The following is a 22,857-nucleotide window of genomic DNA, read 5'->3' as shown; positions in this document are numbered from 1 at the left end:
AGATTAGATTGTTGTGGCTTGCCCCTTTTTTGTTGTTTTTTTAGGCACAGTGTTTGAATCTAAGGGGGAAATAAAGCCCACAGCCGTGTGGATTGGATTCCTCTTGTGTGTTTTAGGGGTGTATTATATTTCCATTTAGATCTCCTGCTCTGTCTTTTGACGGATGGCCCCGGTTTCTGTTCAGAGTCGTTTCTGTGTTGTTGGCTCCTGACCCCATACAAGTCAGCCATGTCTGGCAGCGATAGAACATGGTGCTTTCAGAGCTTCTCCCAGATGAAGTAAAAATGACTCCCAGGTGAGTTCCCGAAGAACCGGAACAGATCTTCTCTCACAAGACCGTCTTGGCACTTCGACAAAGCCTGAAGTGAAAGCTTTTTGTTTTTGTTTGAGTCGGCTTTAAGACTAGTTTTAATTTTGCTTGCTTGTAAATTAATGTTTTTCTCTTGTATTTGCTTTTTCTAGTCACAAGCAGCCTTTCTTCTCAAATGGTGTCTTGTACTTTGATGTGATCTACTAGCTGTTATGGCATAATATTTTCAATTCTGTACATATTCTGTTGTCCAAATTAGAGGGAGTTTGAAAATGAAATTAGAATCTATACTGTAATCTTTGCGTGTGTGTGTGTGTGTGCGCACGTGATGATGAATTCCTAAAGCCAAAATCTTGTTTGTTTGGGAAAATGGTAACACATAATGATATACAGATATATATCAGTAGCAAACAGATGATTTGTCCGCTGGAAGTTTTATCTTTAATATTGTTTTTGTCCGATTCTACTCTTCTATATATCTTTTGATGGCTTACAAAAATTTAAAGAATAATATAGCTTCTTAAAAAAGGCTTTCTATGGAGCGCCTGGGTGGTTCAGTCCGTTAAGCATCTGCCTTCGGCTCTGGTCATGATCCCAGGGTCTTGGGATTGAGCCCTGCATCGGGCTCCCTGCTCATTCAGGGAGTCTGCTTCTCCCCCTGCCACTCCCCCAACTCATGCTCTCTTTCTTTCTCTCTCTCAAATAAAAAAATAAAAATAAAATATTTGAAAAAGCCTTTCTAGCATGATTGTGGGTGAGAACTGGGAATTTCAATTCTTGTCTTTGCTCTTTCATTATGTAATTACATGTGGGCTGATAATTTATTTTCTATGTAAAAAATTGGAAAATACCTCCGTCCTTTCTACCTCAAAGAAATTGCATTGCCATGGTAAAGATCCCATGTAAAGTCTAGTTGCTATTTACTTTAAATTTGTGACAATCTACTATTTCTTGCTTAATATATTTTGACACTTTACCAAGACAAAGCTTTTCTAGGTACTTATTTCCTTCATTTTTTTATATTGTTTTTTAAAAACATTTTTTTAAAATTTAAATTCAATTGATTAATATGCAGTGTATTATTAGTTTCAGGGGTAGAGTTCAGTGATTCATCAGTCTTATTTAATACCCAGTGCTCATTACATCACTAGGTACTTATTTCTTAAGCGGATTCTAAATGGAAAGATAAAGAGAGATAGTTGAGATACCAAGTTGTTATCTAAAACTATTCTCATATCTGTAAACCTCAAAAGTTCTAACTTCTGAGTCCATGATGGTGATTATTTTTTATTTTCACCCTCTTACCAATTTCCTTTTGAAACCACCCAAATGGTAGAATGCAAAAAAATTTATATCACCTTTGGAAAACTAATGGAGAGTCTCATTCCCACTGTCCTCCTTTTGAAGAGCTATGGTAGGAAACAGTAAAGGTAAGAGTAGGGCGAGGGTGCAAGTCAGCCTGCCAGTTGCCAGCCAGCCCATTCAGGAGAAATTGGCTAAGGAGGTTGATCAGAAAGCCTAGTTTTCCATGTAAGTCTAGTAACACGTCCAGTCTAGGAGCTAGGGCTGGAGACAAAAATGGGACCAGTGATGTCAGTAGGTCAAATCTGTATCCTACCCCGGGTGGAAGTCAGAGCAGACGTCACCGTGGAGGGGGCTCCTCCATAGTAAGTGAATATAAAGGAGTTTCCTACCCCTACCAGCTTCAGGCTGAATGGGGAGGCTGTGCCCTAATCAAGAATTCAACAGTAGGGGGCGCCTGGGTGGCTCAGTCGTTAAGCGTCTGCCTTCAGCTCAGGGCGTGATCCCGGCGTTGTGGAATCGAGCCCCACATCAGGCTCTTCTGCTGAAAGTCTGCTTCTTTCTCTCCCACTCCCCCTGCTTGTGTTCCCTCTCTCACTGGCTGTCTCTCTCTGTCAAATAAATAAATAAAATCTTAAAAAAAAATCAACAGTGATCTGCACGACCTAGTACAGTGTAGGCCAGTGCTGCCCAGTAGAACCCTCTGCAGTTAGCGGAATATCTGTGCTGTCCAGTGTGTGGAGCCCTTGAAATGTGGCTAAGAACCGAATAACTACCAAAAGCCTTAAAAAGGGCTTTCCTCTTTTGGTTATTTTTCTCTTAAGGAGTTGATCAGACAAAAGCTATCATCACAGCATTGTTTTTTATGTTAAAAAGCATATGTAGTATCAGAGTAACATGAATGTCTTGGTTAAAGCAGTCTGTTTCATACCCGGAGAGTGTTGGGGTAGTACGCATTCACTGAAATGCTGATGTAGATAGGCATTTAGGGACAGAAAAGTTTTTTCCAATATGTTAAGTGAAAGGAGGTTGGTTACAAAACCATGGGGTTAGTGTGTTCCCCTATTTTCATGTCAATATTTGAAAAGATCGTGTGTGTGTATGGTAAACATATACATAGATAAATAGGATCTGGAACTTAGGCATCAAAAGATTTATCTTCATCCTCGTTCTGCCATCTGTTAACTCTGTGACATCGTGCGAGTTACTTAACCTCTCAGCCTCTACAGTTTTTTCACTGTAAAAGAGGGATTAAAAATAGCAACTATCTCATTGGGTTGTTTTAAAGATTAAATGAAATAACATGGCTGAATTGCTTAGCAGGATGCCTGTATCATCCTGTGATAAGATCATATAAAGCAGCAGCTTTCTTGTGGTCTTGGTGATTATTATTGTTATCGTATGTATATGTGCATAGGAGAAAGTTTAGGAGTACATAAAAAGTACTTGCAAGTTGTCTGGTAGGATTGCAGGTGACCTATATTTTCTTATTCGTGATTTTCTATGTTTTCAGATTCTGGTATTGCATTTGGACATGTATGACTTCTATAATTTTAAAATGTTTAAAACTTTTGGGATGGCTGGGTGGCGCAGTTGGTTAAGCATCTGCCTTCAGCTCAGGTCATGATCCCAGGGTCCTGGGATCAAGCCCCACGTCGGGCTCTTTGCTCAGTGGGGAGCCTGCTTCTCCCTCTGCCTACCGCTCTGTCTACTTGTGTGTGCGCTCTCTCTCTCTCTGTCAAATAAATAAATAAAATCTTAAAAAATCTTTCTGTGTGCTTAAGTAATTAACATACAATAACACCAGTTAAACAAAATGACTCATGGTAAGTGGATGAAGGATTTATGATACAGATTTATAATACGGATTTCATCACTCTCCTTAGAGATGCACGACTATTTTTGTGGTCATAGAAAATCTGTAAAATTAAGGTGGTTGGAAATGTAGTAGTGTAATTGAAACACATTCCTTAATGTAGAATTATAGTTTTAATCACATTTTACATCAGGGAAGACTAAGACAAGTTATGTTTTAACTTGTATCTTTCATAATCTGGGCAAAAACAGTACAGTTATCTCTGGGGATGGTTTTGTTTGTGATTGCTTATTTCTGGGCTTCAGTCGCTCTAACGGTGGTGTAGATTGTTGGCAAAGCTATAGACACCAAGTTAGGGTATTGCTTTGGTGGATAGCCTTGAATTTTGTATTTCCAAAATTGTTGGCAGCAATCTTTTATATTTCACTTGGCTTAGAATTTACATGTGTCAGGTTCTGTTCTGGGCTCTGGGGAATGAGATAAACGAGAAAGGTGCCAGTCTGGCCAGGTAGGCAATTAAACAACCAGAACAGTCAGATGTTAAACGTGGGTATGGTAAAAGTGAGTGGGTACGGGAGGGTACCAGTGGAACAGTGGTCAGTTATATTTTGAGTGAGTGAGGGTGGGTTGTGGGCAGAGAAAGTTGAAAAGGGGCTATCAAGGAGGGGACAGGATGTGGAGCTGGATCCTGAAGGTGGGTGTCTGAGTATTTGCCGTTTGGGGTCCAGGCCTTTCTGGCAGTGAAGCAGCTGGCGTTTGAGGCAGCATGGGGCACTGGGCAGCCTGAAAGTGGGTTGGTGTGGCTTGAGGTAGAATACAAGCCAGAGGCCAGCCAGTGACAAAGCTGGAGAATCAGGTCAAGGAACTCTAGTGTTGATGTTTTCAGAAATATGCTTAGGATAAGAGAAACTGCTGACCATTTTTTTTTTGTTTGATCAGATCTTTTAAAAAAATGCTCACACTTAATGCCATAGATTTAGATTTGAGGTGTTCCGAACTTCTATGGAAGTTTATGTGAGGTCATGGTCTTTTCTTTTTTTTTTCCTTTTTCCTGTTTTTTCCCTTTTCTTCTCCTCCTCCTCCTCCTGCTCCTCTTCCTTTTTTAAATGATGTGGGTCTTACCATATCACTAAATTGGCAACTGAAACTGTGTTGGTATTTCCTGAACTTTCAGCTCCTTCCTTCCCTATTCCCTTACTTCCCCCTTCTCATCACCGCACCTGTACCAAACTCTGACTCCCACAAGGTCTCGTTGTCCCTGCTATAGGAACACCTTTAAAGAATTTGTGAGTTAGATGTAAAGGGAGGGAGGAAGCTGGGGAAGAGATGTGTAGTGGTTCAGTAGCTGATTTTGCCATACTCGCTCGCTTATAAGGAGGCTATTCTGTTCTGTATCATAATCCTATGTTGCTTGATTTGTTTTTTTCCTACTCATTAAAACAAAACGTTTCAGATCTTCATCCAGTTAGATATTCATTTGGGCTAAAGTTAGCAAATAATTCTGGGCAGGGTCACATACGAAGTCTGGGCAGATGTTTGCTTTTTCTTCCTGCTCTGTAGATTATTCTCTCTCCATATTTAAAAATATATATATTATATACATATAATACACATATATGTATATATATCTATGTATATGTTTTAACTGACTGAACCACCCAGGCGTCCCCATATTTAAAAAATATTGAAGACTCTCCTACCACACAAAGCAAAACGATATAAAACCACCTCTCTGAGCCCTTAGTGCCCCCGTTCATAACCTGGCAGTTTCTCCTCACCACTAACTCTTAAGGGCACCCTAGCTTTTGTTGCAATCTGACTTTGTTTCCACTTTCAGTTTAGTTAAAAAATTTATTGAGTGCCCAGCAAGTGAGTAGCCCTGTTCTCCATGCAGTAAATGACAATAAACAAGACAGCTGTGATAACTTTCCTTTGGAATTTAAGGTATCAGTGGAGAAAACTGTTCTTTCTAAGCTCCCTAAATACCTCCAGTAAAGGCTGACAAATCTAATAAACACTTCTCTCAACACTTGAAATCATTATCTATTCTCCCTTCTGAGAGGAGGGAAAACCTCTGGTTTTTATAACAGTATCCTCTCTCCTGGAAGAAGAAGGCTTTTCCTCTGAGTACGCATTCTGAGTCTTTGTGTGATCCTCTTTCTCTTAAATGTTTCTTTTTCAGACTCTTAAATGTTTTTATTTTGGGGTGCCTCGGTGGCTCAGTCGGTTGGGTGTCTGCCTTCAGCTCCAGTCATGATCTCAGGGTCCCGGTATCGGTATCGAGCCTTGCATCGGGCTCCCTGCTCAGTGGGGAGCCTGCTTCTCCCTCTCTCTTTGCCCCTCCCCATGCTCATGCTGTCGCTCTGTCAAATAAATAAATAAAATCTCTAAGAAAAAATGTTTTAATTTCCCAAAAGTGCTCTCTACTAATTGCCCTTCTCACCTTTTCATGTAAAACACTTCCAGGGCCATCTCATCCCTGTGCTGATGACCCCTCAATTTTTTGTCCCAACTGCACACTCGCTCCTGAGTTCCAGATCCACATATCCAAGACTACTATCAAGGTGCCCCACGAACATCTCAAATTCAGTCACGTTTGATAGTAAAATCAATTTTTCTCCCCCTCTCAAAGCTGTAATGCTTTCCCTTGTCTCTAAATTGTACCACTATCAGGGCGCCTGGGTGGCTCAGTCGGTTAACTGTCTGCCTTTGGCTCAGGTCCCAGGATTGAGCCCCGCATCAGGCTCCCCGCCTAGCAGGGAGTCTGCCTCTCCCTCTGTGGCTCCCCCTGCTTGTGTGCACTCTCTCTCTCTGTCAAATAAATAAAAATCTTTAAAAAAAAAATAAAAGAAATCTTACCACTATCTATTCAGTGGTTTGTGCCATCCTGGATCATTTGCTCTTAGCATATCATACTAATTCTGCCCTGCCGTTCATGTCTAGTAATATCCTCCCTCCCTGTCTTTCCTACCCCCTTTTAAAAAATTTAAATTCCGTTAATTCACATATAATGTATTATTGGTTTCAGAGATGGAGTTCAGTGATTCATCAGTTGCATATAACACCCAGTGCTCATTACATCATGTGCCCTCCTTCATGTCCATCACCCAGCTACCCCATCCCTCCACACCCCTCCCATCCAGCAACCCTCAGTTTGTTTCCTATGATTAAGAGTCTCTTATGGTTTGTCTCCCTCTCTGATTTTGTCTTGTTTTATTTTTTCCTCTCTTCCCCTATGATTCTGTTTTGTTTCTTAAATTCCACATATGAGTGAGATCATATGATAATTGTCTTTCTCTGATTGGCTTATTTCACTTAGCATAATACCCTCCAGTTCCATCCATGTCGTTGCAAATGGCAAGATTTCGTGGGTTTTTTTTGATGGCTGAGTAGTATTCTACCTGTCTCTTCTTTAAAGACTTATTGGACTCACTGCTTCCAAAATTAGTTTTGGCCCATGGTCCCACACTCCTGGGACATATGTGGATTCCTAGAATCTATTTAGTCATGGAACCCATCCCTGAACAACTTTTGACTTCTAGGTTATATGAGAACTTAAAAGTATAACTAAAAGGATTTATTGATATTTACTATAGTCATCGTATGGAATGACCATATAGCTTACCAAAGAGTTAGCATAAGTATATAACTATATGTAATAGTATTAGGATATGTATTGAAAAAGTAGATAATATAAGAAATCATATGTTAAATTTGAAACGAGTGGTATATATAATTGCCATAGGGATTTGGAAGAGTGAGAGATCATTAATAGTAAAGCCCTTCATGAATGGAAAGGAACGAAGGAAGCAAAAAGCCAGCAAGGGTTAGTGGAGGATTGGGCATGGCTGAAAGGGAGAAAAAAAATGGAAGGAGTAAAGATACATGAAATTAAAGTTTGTGAAGTGGATGCACTGAGTACTTAATGTATAGGGTTTAGTTGCCATGTTAGTGAAAACAAAGTCTTTTGATTTCATTCTCCTGTAGTTCTTCAGTTTTACTTAATTTATGGTGGACTGAACTATGTTCCTAATCCTGGCTAATCACTTTTTAGTTATTTATCTACCCTTATCAAACAGGTGATTGGGCAATAGGTTGTGTTTGTAACCAGAATAAACACATACTTTGACACCAGAAAGAACCTACAATACATGCCCTCATGAATATCTTTTGTATATGTGCTTGAGCTATGTGGTCTTCTGTCAATATTCTGAAATTCTCAGCCTCGCCTTTTTAAAAAGTCTGTTATTTTGGTGCTTTCTTTATAGATAAACTATCTTAACCAAACTTCTTTCTTTTCCATCTTATCAATTCCAGAGATTACTAATATTTATAACTTATAATATGGGGCTATTCCCAATAAATGTATGTAGATTCGTTTTTTAAAAATTCACTCATTTTAAGAAAATTCATTCAAGTCTTTGTGTACATTGCATAGGTGTCTTATTAATACATCTCTTTAGATTTTTCAGAAATTGTATTTTTTTCTTCATTACCATTTCAACTAATAGCATTTTTTCCCAAGTTGGTCATACTAAGAATTGACATATAAAAACTCAGTTTACTATAAGATGGTTCTTGGCATGGAATGGGAATGATAAGGTCGTTAAGATTTTTCCTGACTCAGAACAGTATTAACATATAATATCCTAGAGCAGTGGTTTCCAAACTCTTTGATTGTCATCCACTCTTTTTTTTATATAATAATATTTTTTTATTATATTATGTTAGTCATCATACAGTACATTCCTGGTTTTTGATGTAAAGTTCGAGGATTCATTAGTTGCGTATAACACCCAGTGTACCGTGCAATACGTGCCCTCCTTACTCCACTCTTGCTCTGGCTCTCTCCTGCTCATAACCTGTGAGGTACACGATGTTTTCAATTATTTTCTGCTCTAGTCCCAATTGAGGTGATTTCCCCTGGTGGATGGGAAATGCTGGTTGCAACTCACTAAACTGATTTCATAATCCATTAATAGGTTATAAGCTGCAGTTAAAAAAACTGTATCTTAGAGTAAGTTTTTAGAAAAATTAAGAAATGCAGAGCAGTATAAGGTAGCAAATTCAGTTATGCATAATTTGTTCCTTCAGGTAACTCCTGTCGATCTTACAGAAGTATTGAAGAAATATAGCATAATAGGAATTCAAAAAGTATTGAAAAATTTGAAATGAAAAATTTTAAATCTCTGTCTTCCTCAGCCTGGTGCTTCTGTACAAAAGTAGCTGTTATAAATGACTTCTTTTGGCTTTACCAATGTTTTTTTATGTGTATATCAGCACATATATATATTCTATTTAAAAATTTTTTTTCAAAGATTTTATTCATTTATTTATTTTTTTAAAGATTTTATTTATTTATTTTTGAGAGAGCGAGCGAGCGCAAGCACAAGCAGGGACAGGGGCAGAGGGAGAAGCAGACTCCCGCTAAGCAGGGAGCCCCATGTGAGATTCCATCCCAGGACTCTGGGATCATGACCTGAGCTAAAGGCAGACACTTAACCAAATGAGCCACCCAGGCGCCCATTATTCATTTATTTTAGAGAAACAGAGTGTGTCTGTGAGTGGGGTGAGAGGCAGAGAGAGAAGGAGAGGGACCAGCAGCCTTTGCCTTGAGCAGGGAGCCTGACAGGGAGCTGATCCCACAACCCCAAGATCATGACCTGAGGTTAAACCAAGAGTCCCACACCCAACTGACTGAACCACCTAGGCGCCCCTATATTTTTTAAAAAGTACCAAAAGATATTATATATTCTGTTCCATCTATATCACTTAACATTTTATCTTGGTACTCTTTCCATACCAATAATACAGATTTTTGTTTGTATTTCTTTTTGTGAAATGTCTATTCATATTCTCTGCGCATTGTTTTATTGAAGTGTTTTTTTTCCTTAATGATTTTTGTAAACCCTATAAATCAAGCAAATTAGCCCTTTATGTTAATGTCTTACAATTTGGTGATGTTTTCCACATTTGTTGTTAACCTTTTGACTTTGTTTAGGATATATTTTCTGAACAAGATAGTTTTGTAGTCAAATTTATTAACCTTTTCCCTGTGAGTTTTATTTAAAAGGAGAGCTTTTCCCTATAGCAGATATTTGTTTTAAGTGTGACCAGAACTTATGTTGGAGAATTACATTTCAAAGAGGAGAGTCTAGTGAGATTTGACATTTTATATGTACTTTTCAAACAGTCTTGAATGAAGACATTTCAAAGCTCTAAGATTATTCAAAGAAAGCTTATTAAAGTTAATGTCCTTTTTTGCATCTGTGCTCTGCTAAACACAATATTATTGAAAGTTATAGTATTTTTGAATTATCTTTCATCATTATAATGTAGTAATTACTAGTTTTTCCCCCTAATTGTTTTAACATATTTTCATAAAAGTCACATATGTCGCAGTGTAGCTCTTTTAAAAAAGTAAATAGTGGAAATATTTAGGATTTATTAATTCTAGTAGATGTTTAATATGTTTAATATAAAAGAAGTCATTTATTTCATTGTGAAAACTCACCCCCCTCTGTGTTTGCTTATAATGCGTCCAAAGGTTTTTTAGCAGAATAGGAAGGAAGTGGATTTTCTGTTTAATGGAGACAATACAGTAGATATTTCCTGGATTGCATTTTGGTCAGATCATTTAGTAGCTTTTCTTATTACTACTGTTTAAATTCCCCTGAGGTCTTCCGGAGCTATAAATGATTAATTTATTTGAGCCTTGACTTTACTGTGTTTATCTTCTCTGGAAGCATAGTGATGTGAAATATGTTGAGTTACTGGTATTGGTATTTTAGCTATTAATTATTAATCAAAACCTTTATAAATTGTAAATGTTAGTGCAATTTCTTGTAGTTGTATGGGAGGGGTGTCTGACCACTGATATGCCAGTCATTCTGAAAAACAGAACATCCAACATGGATTAAACCAGTTCCTTTAGAAAGCAAACCCCCCTCCCTCTCCCTGAAGATCCTTAGCCAGAACCATCTAGATGGCAGGCGGGGAGGGAGAGGGTAGGGGATGACTTTCAGGGCTACTTGGTTGCCTGCTTTTATTAAAGAAAATGTAAACCAGGGACACCTGGGTGGCTCAGTCGGTTAGGTGTCTGCCTTGGGCTCAGGTCATGATCCCAGGGTCCTGAGATCGAGCCCCGCATCAGGCTCCCTGCTTAGCTGCTTCTCCCTCTCCTTCTGCTGCTCCTCCTGCCTGTGCTCTCTCTCTGTCAAATAAATAAATAAAATCTTTAAAAATAAAAAATAAATAAGAAAATGTAAACCATATATTTTAGAAGTATAAGCTATAAAGATATGGGTTAGGTGTGAACCCAGATAGCTTGAGAGTACACTGAAATAAAAATAAAGTTTATTATGGCCATTTAGGATAAAATTACTACTTTATTTGCTCAACTAATCAAATGCCAACTTCAATTTTCAGACTTAATAAATTCCTTGTTAGAAATTTTGTTTCTCTGTTTTGAAAATATTATTTTTTTCAGTGGGGAATAAATGTCATTTAACCAATGTGTTTGAAAACCAATTCATATACTGTTGCTTTCGTTTCTTCATTCAACAAAACATGCTGAGTGTCTACTTTGTGCCAAGTCCTGTGCTAGGTGGTTTTATAAATATTCATCTGCAAAGAAAAGACACATCTCTGTTACACAGTGAGAGGTTTGCCCAGGCAAATTTAGAATAGGGTAGGAATTTCACTTGATATGTGCTCCTAGAAGATGAATGGTGAGGGAGTTCTTCGAGTTGGTGTCTTCACGACATAGAGTAACTGCTAGCGCACTTGCTGGCAGGTGGTGGCTCTGCACTTCTCCGTCCTCTTCCCAGCAAGCACACTGCATTAGAGCACCGGCTCTGACTTCCCAGAGCAGGTTACGTTTGCTGTATATGCATGTTCTGCATTTTTCTTAATAGCCTCATCATAATTATAATTTAAAAGTTACTTCTTTACTCTTTCTCCTCTTTGGTCTCTATTACTCCGTAAGCTTAACCTGAGGTCCCTGTGCCTGCAGTATGCTCAGCACTCATGTTTATTAAGGCATTTTGATTTCTCTCTCTCTTTTTTTTTTTTCTTTATCATTGCTACCTGCTGGGTATTTTCTATCATGCTTCTGCCTTATCTGCATGTCCTAGGGCAAGGCTTTGTGGGAGATATTGGGTAATGGGCAGAATTCAGAGCAGTGGAGAGCTTGGGAGCCCATTCGTGATGATGACATAGGGAATATCCTTACGGTGAGGGCCACAACATATGGCGATTATGATACTCCCTTTACCAGGGAAAAGCTCACTGGTCCTTAATTTGGATCTTATCCATCTGCCTCATTTACAGTGCAGTTTTATCTTGAGTCTCAGCTCCTCCCAGCACACCATCCCCTCCCCCCAAGAGACTATTTCTGGAAAAACAGATTTAGCCTTTGGGGTGGATGGTTTTGAATGTTCTATTTAGGAATTTTAACTTTGAAACCATTTAAGATTTTGGAATGGGAGAGTTAACATTATCAGACTTTTTATTTTAGGAAGATATTCTGATGTCAATGCATAGGATGTATTAAAAGAGATAGGAGAGGGGCGCCTGGGTGGCTCAGTTGGTTAAGTGTCTGCCTTTGACTCAGGTCATGATCCCAGGGTCCTGGGATTGAGCCCTACATCAGGCTCTGTGCTCAGCGGGGACCCTGCTTCTCCCTCTCCTTCTTCCTGCCGCTCCCCCTGCTTGTGCTCTTTCTCTCTCTCTGTCAAATAAATAAATAAAATCTTAAAAAAAAAAAACCCTCATAGTTTAAAAAGAACATATAAGCTATCATAGTTGAGGGGATATTTATTTATTTATTACAGACCTCACTTGGTTTCAAGTATCTCTCAAGTAGTACTTGAGGTCAGAGAGAAAAGGAAACCAGATTTCTACAAAATGGAAAGGAAAGTAACTTTCCTATAGCCATAGTATTATTTATAGATTGTACCAGGGGAGTTTCAGGAATTTGGTAAGGAAATGCTATGGCATTCCCCATTGCAGCACATCTCCTTTTTTTTTTTTTTTTTTTTTAAAGATTTAACTTACTTATTTGAAAGAGCACAAGCAGGGGGAGCAGCAGAGGGAGAGGGAGAAGCAGGGTCCCCACTGAGCTGGGAGCCCGATACTGGGCTTGATCCCAGGTCCCTGGGATCATGACCCGAGCTGAAGGCAGACACTTAATGGACTGAGCCACCCAGGCACCCCAGCAGCACATCTCCCTTTAACAGGTTCTCTGACTATCCAGACCGGTTGGTCTCTTTCACTTACATATACGGGCAATAATAGCTATTATTCATCAAGAACTTATAGTATGTCAGGCATTCTGCCTATATTATGTCATTTAGTCCATATCACATTCTTGTTAATAAGAGTTAATAAGAGTAATAACTATAATTTATCAGGTACTTAATATGTCCTATGCATTGTGTTACATAGTCAGTGTACTTATATTCATTGAATTCGTACAGACCCTGTGTTTGTTTTTGGCATTAGATATTCATTATTCCATGAGGTCCAGAGGGGTTTTGAAATCCACTTGCTTTATATCATAGTTAATAAGTCGGGACTCAAACTCAGATCTCGGAATTCTAAAACCTGTACTTTTTGCCTTATGCCTGCTGCTTCACTATTACCTCTACTCTGGGGCAGTAGGAGCATTGACCTCCCTGAAGCTTATGACTGGTACCTAAGCAGTGTCCCTAAAGTAAAATAAAGCAAAATAATTGAGGGCCACCTTGACCCAGCGCTGGGTTACTGTTTTATAGACCCCTTTTCAGGGTATGAGTGCCACCTGCTGGAAGGTTATAATGTATCTATGTGTTTGCAGAGACCAGCTTCCAAAAGGGCTGCTGTCACAGACGTGGAAGGGGCAGATTTCAAAATGCTAATTCTTAGATTTCAGTTTAGGAATACTGCAGCATTTTGGAATTAGGTGAGTCCCCTCTTTGCCATAAAATAAACTGCTTCGTCTTCCGGTTTTTTGTGTGTGTATCATTTTAAAAAAATGATACACTCAGGTGTTTCCTAAAGTAAAGCCATTTCATCATGGGAAAGATTGATAGTCAAATGAAACACACAGTTACTTGCAACAGATCAAATAAGAGTAGAAAATTGAGGGCGCCTGGGCGGCTCAGTCAGTTAAGTGTCCCAATTTTTCAGCTCAGGTCATGATCTCAGGGTTGTGAGATCAAGCCCTCTGACTCTGCACTGGGTGTGGAGCCTGCTTAAGATTTTCTCTCTCTCCCTCTCCCTCTTCTCCTCCCCCACCTCTATTTCTCTCTTCCTCCTTTAAAAAAAAGAATAGAAAATTGAATTTACTTTGAGATAAGTGAGTTATTGAAGTATAAGAGGACCCTTTCCATTCAGATACCCTAAAAGAGGAATCTGGAACCCATGGGGGCATCAGAGACTTGGAGAATAGAAAGGGGACAAAAGGGGAAGAAAGATGTGTGTATAAAAATTAGAATGAGTTCTGTAACTGGTAGTCTAGCCCAAGCCTCCCCAAAGTGAGTCAGGATCCTAAATAGTGCCTTAGGGAAAAAAGATTAGGACTGTAACTTTGAATTATTATATGTTTGGGATAGTGAAAAGTGGATACTCTTCATAGCACTTATATGCCCTTGAAGGAAGAGCAGATAAAGTCTTGGAATGTTCATTGCACATTCTTCATTAGGCCCCTTTGAGATTATGTTAGTACTCTGAGTATCTGCACAGGAGAGGTTATCATTTAGTGTGGGATTTTCACAGGAAAATCACATTATACTTAACTGTTATTTAGATATGATTAAAGCATATCGGTAGTTGCATGATGTCATGTTGAACAAATATTTGTGTAACAAGAGATTCAAGTCCATTGGTAAAATCTGATATTGCCGAGAATGTAGGAAAGTACAAGCAAGCACAACCATCTCCTTCTTTCTTTGAGTCCCTTTTCAGATCAATCACGTAAGAAACCGTGATAGTTTGATAGTATCTTAACCTAGCAGGAGATCTCTTTCTGGAGAGAAAGAACTGTGTTTGGGGAGTTTGTGTTTACATGTGTGTGAGTTTTTAAATGATAAGAGTAAGTTTTTAAATTATAAGAGCTCATTATAAAAAACTTGTAAAATAGAAAAATAGAACTAAAAATCACACCTAATCCCCTAAGATTTTTTGATTATTATTAATGTTTTGATGTATTTCCTATTTTATAGACATTTAATATTTTGCAGCCTTTTTATGTTACATCACAATATTATAGTATAAGTCTTTTCTCATGTAGTTAAAAACTCTTGGCATATGGCCACAATATGTGGATATACCGTAATTCACCTAATGGCTTTCTTATTGGACATTTATATTTGCTGTTTTTGTTCATTTGTTTCTTCAGTAAATAGTGGTAGGGAAATTTCCTTTTTCTCATTTGTCTGCTTCAGTAAATCGGGGTAGAGAGTACACTCTTATATGGCATTTTTTAGGGTGTAGCACTGTGTTGGTAAACTAGCCTTGAAAGTAACCAGTGATTGAAGTCATCTCTGTTTTTTTCCTCAGGTGTGTCCCCCCAGGTCCCCTTTTCCTGCGTGCATTTTCTTCAGAATTTTGTAGTGCTTATTTCATTCATAGCCCTTTCAGGGAACACCCTCGCAGCACCCTTCTCCGTTTCAGGTTCTGCACAGGTGAAATACCTCACCCTGAGCTCTTAAGAGCTGTGTTTCTGCCCTTCACATCAAGGCAGCTCTCTTCTGCTTCTGGTCGTGTGGGCGCTAGTTGAGAGAACGATTCCTTTTTAAGCTTAAAATAGATGTAGCTTGCAGAAAGTCGGTACTTAGAAAAACTATTTTAGACACAGTCTATTCAGTTTATTAAAAACAAAATCATTCAAAACACCTTTGCAAGGATACCAAAGTTTTATAATATTCCGAGCTGTTTGCTGGTATGTTTTGTAAGAACTAGGTAACTTCAGTAGATTTAATTCTTTTGACAAATATTTATTGAGTGCTTACTCAATAAATTATTAGGCACCATTTTAAGCACGGGGGGCGGGGGTATAAAACCAGCAAAAACTTTGCCTTCATGGAGCTTATAGGTTAATGGAGAGAGACAGACAATAAACAAGATAAAATAAATAAACAATACCTAGGTCCCCAATTCCTTAAATGAAGCCTCAGGAACCACATGTATTTTAGATTAAAATATTTTTAAAAGATTTTAGAAAGATAATATGGTGTATATATTATGTCACCTGATAGCCAGGGAAATAGTAATCACCCTGTTAGTGTTCTTTAGTATAGAAGTATGATCATTCACACTTGGGTGAGTAAAGACTATAACAGCTTCACATTAGGGCAAGTGAGATATTTCTGCAAAATGAGTATCAAAGGATAATTTTCAAAGAAGGTAAAATTATGATGTGATACAGATACAAAATGAGCACATTTTGAAGATTTTATTTAACTTATTAAATGAAGGAACCCAGTAGATGGTATAGCCCATTCGAAGGAGAATCCTTAGAACAGAAGTATTTATAGATCAGGAATACTAAAATGATGGGCAAATTGAGGCAAAACTCACCTCTTCCATAACGGGAGAGGGAAGTCGGTGAACCTGTCCTTGACAGGACAGTTTGCATGTGTATAGACAAGAATTATCCTGCATTGTTATCAGTTATCTATAATGTACTGAGTTGTAAAATAGCTTCCATAGGATCAGAATCTGATAACCTGAAAGGGTGTACCCTTGACAGTGCATTTTTTTCCCCATTAAAGTTAAATTTTTTTCCCTACGTGAGTTCCTAGAAAGCTTTGTTTTCTGAGTGCTTTAGAATTATAGATAAGGGATAGAGAGCTATAATAGTTTGACAGTGATAGTGCTTTGCAGAAAAATAAAGGTGCAGAGGGAGAACCAGGAAAGACTCGCCGAGAAAGTGGTATTGTGAATAGAATTAAAGTAGAGGAAGTTGGGGCGCCTGGGTGGCTCAGTCGTTAAGCGTCTGTCTTCGGCCCAGGGCGTGATCCCAGGGTCCTGGGATCGAGCCCCGCATCGGGCTCCCCACTTTGCTGGAAGCCTGCTTCTTCCTCTCCCACTCCCCCTGCTTGTGTTCCCTCTCTCGCTGGCTGTCTCTCTCTCTGTCAAATAAATAAATAAAATCTTAAAAAAAAATAATAAAGTAGAGGAAGTTGTTTACCTGAGTAACTGGAATGATGAGGTTGCTATGAACTGAGCCGGGGTAAGAACAGTTAGGTAGAGGGCAGGGGCGGTGGATATCACCACCTCAGTTTTGGCCCTTAGGCATTCAAGTGGAGATGTTGATGCAGTTGGATACCTATCGCTGGAGCTCAGGGAAGATGTGTGGACAGAGATAAACATTTAGGAGTTCATGCACGTCAGTGACATTTAAAGCCCTCAAAGTAGATGAGATCACTAAAAACAGGACTTCTTCTATGTGCCAGGCCCTGCGTTAGTCCCTGGGGATACAGGGATAAATTAAAAACTGTCCTCAAGGTTTAATGGGGGACAGTTGTAAACAGTTAAAGCAGTATAAAAAATACTAATATAAATACACATAAAGTACAGATGATTTCGTGAAGCCAAATCTAAGAGTCGTCTTAAACTCCGTCACCCTCAAACTTCCTTGTTCGGTGACCTGACCATGAGACACACACAGAAGATAGTTAAGGTGTGGGACCCTTTAATATCGGCTGGCTTCTCCACTAACCCTCTGTGCTCACCAAGTTTCCAGTGATATTAGAGAGCCTCGCTGGTGACACTTCTGCATGGCGTACAAGGCTCCCCATTATTTGGCCTTTGTCTTATCTCTTGCTTTACATGGATGAATAAAGACTATAACAGTGAGATATTTCTGCAAAATGAGTATCAAAGGATAACTGTACACTTAAAAATGGTTAAAATGGTAAGTTTAGGGGCGCCTGGGTGGCACAGCAGTTAAGCGTCTGCCTTTGGCTCAGGGCATGATCCCGGCGTTATGGGATCGAGCCCCACATCAGGCTCTTCCCCCTATGAGCCTGCTTCTTCCTCTCCCACTCCCCCTGCTTGTGTTCCGTCTCTCGCTGACTGTCTCTGTCTCTGTCGAATAAATAAAATCTTAAAAAAAAATGTTAAGTTTATGTTGTGTATATTTTACCACAATAAAAAAAAAGAGCTGGAAAAGAAAAGACCTAGAAATTTATTGCTGCCGTAATGAAGAAAAAGGAAGATTTCTACTTACAATACTAATATTGTATTGAAGATTTCTACCTACAATACTAATATTGTATACTGATATTGGAGAGAATTTCTAGGATAGATTGTATTGAAAAAAACTTAAGTGTTATCTTTTGAGTAAATAAGGACAGATAAAAATATATACTCCTGTTTGCTTTTATTTGCATAAAGAAACACTGGAAGAATTAACTAATAAAAGTTGTTAGTTTTAGCAGGAAAGGAGGACTAAGGTCACCAGGGGCAGGCATGGTTATGAGACATCTCAGTGTATATCCTTTTATGTACTTTTGATTTTTGGACCATGTAAATGTATTACCTATTCAAAGTAATGTTCAAACATGGGAGTTAAAGTGGTTTCATTGTAGAGAGATCACCAATTTGTAGTCACAGAAAACATAATTTTTTATGTGATGAAACATTGCTACATGTGACATCCCCTTCCCCCAACAAGTCAGAACCTGGTTTAGATGCAGCAGTGAGTTTCACCTCCCTTCCACTGCAGGCAACAAAGAGAATGTATTTTGGGTAGAGACTTAATAAAGCCAAACTCTCTAAGTTCATTAATACCAAGAGTCAGAAAGAAAGGGTGACAAGACATTGCACCTGCAGTGAGGCCTCTTCCCAGAGTCCAAGAGCTTGAAGGTTGACCATGGCAAATAGGGTCATTAAACATATTAACCTACTGTGTCAGAGAGCCTAAACCATTCAAAAGGAGGAAACTGTCTGGATATAGCTCTGTATCCCCCACTTTCTCTGATTCAGTTATTAATTAGGGGCATATTATGTCTAACATTTGCGTCTGAAGCAAGAAGCAGGGTTGTTTAACATTTCTTAGGCAGTGGGAACAGAGATAGCAGCCCAAAGCTGAGCACCCACCTAATAGCCCCACCGCCCTCCTTCTCCACCAAGGGAGTAGGACTGTTCTGTCTTCCCTGGACATTTCCTTCCAGCTCTCCTTTCCCACCTAGATCCAGTAGGCAATGCGGGTAGAACCCTGAGGCAGACTGTGAAGCAGAAGCCCATCCTAAGCCTTGTTTCTTAGCTGTGTTCCAGGGCATGTGGGTTGAAGGAGAACCCAGGGAGTAGTATCCCGGAACCATGCCCAAATTATAGCCAGTAGAGCACCACCTTCCAGCAAAGGTGGTCAAAGTGCAGGTCAAGAGAAAGGGTTGAAGTATAGAGCCAAAATGAGAGAATTGAAGGACTGGGAAACAACATTGAAAGTAGTGAAGAATTAGGCAACTGGGAAGTAATTTATTAAAAGTTCCAGAGATGGAATTCACATGAATTTGTACAGGATTTCAGCACAGGCACTGAAGGTATACTTTACTCATTTCAAGTCATTGGGAAAAAATAATAATAAAGTTATTAGAATGGGTAAGGAATTTGTTTTTCTCTTGCCTCGTTAATCGATTTGTGTGTCTGTCTTGCCCATTACACTGCGGGAATTGAAGACAAAAACTTCAGCCACTGTGGACAAAGCATGGACTTTGGAATTAGGCAGATCTCTTTAAATCCAAACCTCTTCTCTTTCTAGGTGTTTGGTTTTGGTCAAGCTGTTTTTATGACACTGACTTCAGGTTCCATGTGCATCATAGGATTGTTATAAGGATTAAACGAGAGAAAAACATGTATATATAATCCGACACACAGAGTATTCAGTAGAAATTTCATTCCCTCTCCCTTTTTGTATCTCCCACAGAGTTTTACATTTAAAAGACATTGAAAATATCAAATGGAGCATGTTAGTGTTAAATCTGAACCCTGGTTAAGAACTGCCTGAGGCAGGCGTGTTTATAAGGCTTTCCCCTCAAACAGCGAAAGTTGTTGTTGCTAAATAATTTATCAAGCAGCTGCCTGTTATGGGCCAAGTGCTAAGGTTTCACTTGCGGATCTGGTCTATCTTATGATTTCCTTCTTACTCTCAGGGTCTGGCTTCTACTGCGTGAGGACCTATTCCTTATTCTCTGTTTATGGGACCTCTTCTCCACACCAATTTTTTTTTTTTTTATCAGCGAGTATCAGAGTCATTACCTTATACTCATTGCTTTTCTAAAAAACCTCAAGTACATGCTCTAGGCATGGATAAGTGTAGGGATTGTTAAATCTCTTTCCTTCTTTTGTCAAATATTTACTGAGCACCTACTGTGCTAGGGTAGAAAAAAACAGAAATAATACGTGATTCCTGCCCCCCAATAGTAAAAAAAAAAAAAATCACATTCCAGATTATTTTTAATTACTTCATTCTATGATGTTTACTTTTGTTTACCATTTTACGTTTTACTACTTAAAATGATCCCATTTTGAAAACACACACATACAGGTGGAAAAAGGATTTGGAAGGATATGCACCAAGATGGGGCAGAGCTTATCTTGGAGTAGGGGTATTTTTTTTCTTTTATTTTGCTTATCCGGATTGTCTAAATTTTCAAAGATTTCACTAGAAAATGCATCATTTCCCCCTGCTTGCGAACAGGAGAGTGACCCCTCTCTTCCTCTTGCATTCAGCTTTTGCGAGAATTGAAGCACCCTAACGTGATCGCCTTGCAGAAGGTGTTCCTTTCTCACAGTGACAGGAAGGTGTGGCTGCTCTTTGATTATGCAGAACATGATTTGTGGGTAAGTCTAAACGAGCTTTATTTTTAGGACTATTTCATCTACGTATGGAGAAACAGATTAATGTATGCACTGCATATTGCTAATGCATATAAAGGAAAACTTGCTTTGTTGACCAGAGTGTAAAATAAGTATCAAATGCAAATGCAGATTTCAAAGAACTCAAGCAATAAACATATAATCTCATATACTGAGAACATGGTGTTCGTAACACTCAGGAATTTCACTTCAGAAAGTGTTAATGTGTGTGAGATTATAATTTTATGCAAGTAATCAGTGACACTTTACTGATAATCTGTAGTGAAAATTGCTTTCTTTTGTGGTACACACGGTAGTTCAAATTTCACCAGTTATGTACTTGTGAATAATTTCCCTAAGTTAAGGTCAATCTCTTGCAGCATTTTTCCAATTAAAACCGACTCCACCAAATGGAAGTACATATATAGTTTTACAAATATTAGCCCCAAATTCTAATTCCCAATTTTTTATGTCAGAAGTCAGGGTATTTAAACGTTTTATCCAAGGAGTTGCTAAAAGTAAAAAAAAATCAAACTTGGCAGTAAGTCCAGATTTTTGGTAGTTAAGTTTTGACTTGACATATTGTGGTGTGTCATCTATACATATGGCACATCTGTTTAGAGTAACTTTAACAGACTTACAGGTCTTGAAGGAACTTTCAGAATTTATGCTATTATAGCATATTGACAAGAATGTCCAGTGAATTTTTCTCATGGATATTCATAAAAATTATGTTTTCCCTATTTCTCTGTATCCTTTATATTTCTGCCAAGGTTTATTTGATAACATGTGTACTTCACTTTGAACCTCAGTGATGTGATGAAAGAACATGTAGTACTTCCCCGCAGAACTGTGTTGTTTGTAACATGGCGGCCCCTAGCCGCGTGTGCCTATGGAGCACTGGAAGTGTAGCTGGTCTAAGTTGAGATGCGCTACAGATATAAAATACACTCTGGCTTTTGAAGATTTAGTAGGAAAAAAAAAAAAGTAAAATATCTCATTAATATGTTTTATATTGATTATATGTTGAAATGATAATATTTTGAATATACTGGGTTAATTAAAATATATTCCATTAATTTTACCTGTTTCTTTTTTTTTTCTTTTGATGTGGCTATAAAAAGTTGAAAGTTATATATGTGTAGCTCTTACTATATATATATATATATATTTTGTTTTTTGGGCACTGCTGCTACAGTATAAACCCTAATTTTCTATTAGTTCTTTAAATAAAGTACATATTGTTGAACAGTTTATAAAAAAGCAAAAAATCTATGTAAACAGCTTAAAATTTTTCCATACGATTTGGCCACTTTAAAGTTAGTGGAGCATTGTTGACAGCTTTACCAGTGTTGTTTAATAGGGGTTTAAGTGGCCTTTAATACCCATTATGTCATGTTTTGCGTAGGGGTGAGGTGAAGATGGAGGTACAGGTTTGGGGGACAGGTAGCATTTCTTCCCTGTCATTGTAATGTTTTTATAACCTAGAAATAACATGTGGACATAAAAATTATAATATGTTGATGCAGTTGTATTTATTCCAATGGGATTGAATTTCCCGTTTTTCCTCTCCCTACTCCTTTCTAGCGATTTCCTATTTAATATTAACTAATGGGATTGTATCCTAATTTCATTCTGTACCAAAAGAAGGTAGAACTTAACAATTATTCAAATGTACACATAGTCAGTGACATTACACAAATGCTCTAAGTGCTAACTTCTTATAGTATCGTAAAGATATAGGGGTGCATGGCTGGCTCAGTCAGTAGAGCATGGGACTCTTGATCTCAGGATTGTTGAGTTCAAGCCTCATATGTGGCATGGAGTTTCTTTAAAAAAGAAAAAAAAGAAGAAGGAGAAGAAGAACAGTAAAGATTTACAGGGTCTTTTTCTCTTTTTTTTAGTCTTTCATTCTGTCAATAGAGAATACAACTAGTAGTACTATTTTTATGCAGGCTTTTAAACATCAACGCTTTTTACCTGTCGGTCTTATTTAATGAAAATCTTAATGGTTTCAGTAAATCTAGTCATTATACCCTCAATAACATTGTCACATTCACCCCCAATATAGGTTCTATTTGGTTGACCTTATTATTCAAATTATTTTTCTTTGCGTCATTATTGGCCTTTAGTAAGTAATTTTTAAATGTAGAGAGTTTATTGCAGACTTGTGTTTCATTGATGTAGATATTAGCAAATACTATATATTATTTTGTATGTTTTATTTTTTTTTAATTTTTAGCATATTATTAAGTTTCACCGGGCATCAAAAGCAAATAAAAAGCCCATGCAGTTGCCAAGATCTATGGTTAAATCATTACTTTACCAGATTCTTGATGGTATCCATTACCTCCATGCAAATTGGGTGCTTCACAGAGATCTGGTAAGTATGTTTCTTTTAAATTGATCAATACAATTTTTTTTTACCTTCTCTTAAAAAATATCTTTTCCTCTTAGTAGAATTATTATAAATATTAATTGTAAAAAAAATTTAAAACACATATAAGCAAAAGGGAAGGAAATAAAATCACCAATAAGCCTACAATTAAAAGATTACCATTATTAACATTTGGTGTTCGTTCTT

At 38.1% G+C, this 22,857-nt stretch overlaps 1 protein-coding gene across 2 annotated transcripts in view; it reads left to right on the top strand.

The window, feature by feature from the left end:
* CDK19 (cyclin dependent kinase 19) overlaps positions 1–22,857 on the top strand; it is a 164,082-nt gene that overhangs the window by 96,190 nt on the left and 45,035 nt on the right. For both annotated transcript variants that reach the window (XM_045798476.2, XM_045798477.2), the window contains 2 exons: positions 20,148–20,258; positions 22,516–22,656. In XM_045798476.2, coding sequence (XP_045654432.2) covers positions 20,148–20,258; positions 22,516–22,656 — 252 coding nt within the window. The remainder of the gene's footprint in view (positions 1–20,147; positions 20,259–22,515; positions 22,657–22,857) is intronic.

The sequence above is a fragment of the Ursus americanus genome, chromosome 11 (assembly GCF_024610735.1).
Source record: "Ursus americanus isolate L20-20 chromosome 11, mUrsAme1.1.p, whole genome shotgun sequence".
NCBI lineage: Eukaryota > Metazoa > Chordata > Mammalia > Carnivora > Ursidae > Ursus > Ursus americanus.
The sequence above is the reverse complement of the archived record's forward strand: the minus strand, read 5'-3'. Positions and strand labels throughout refer to the sequence as shown.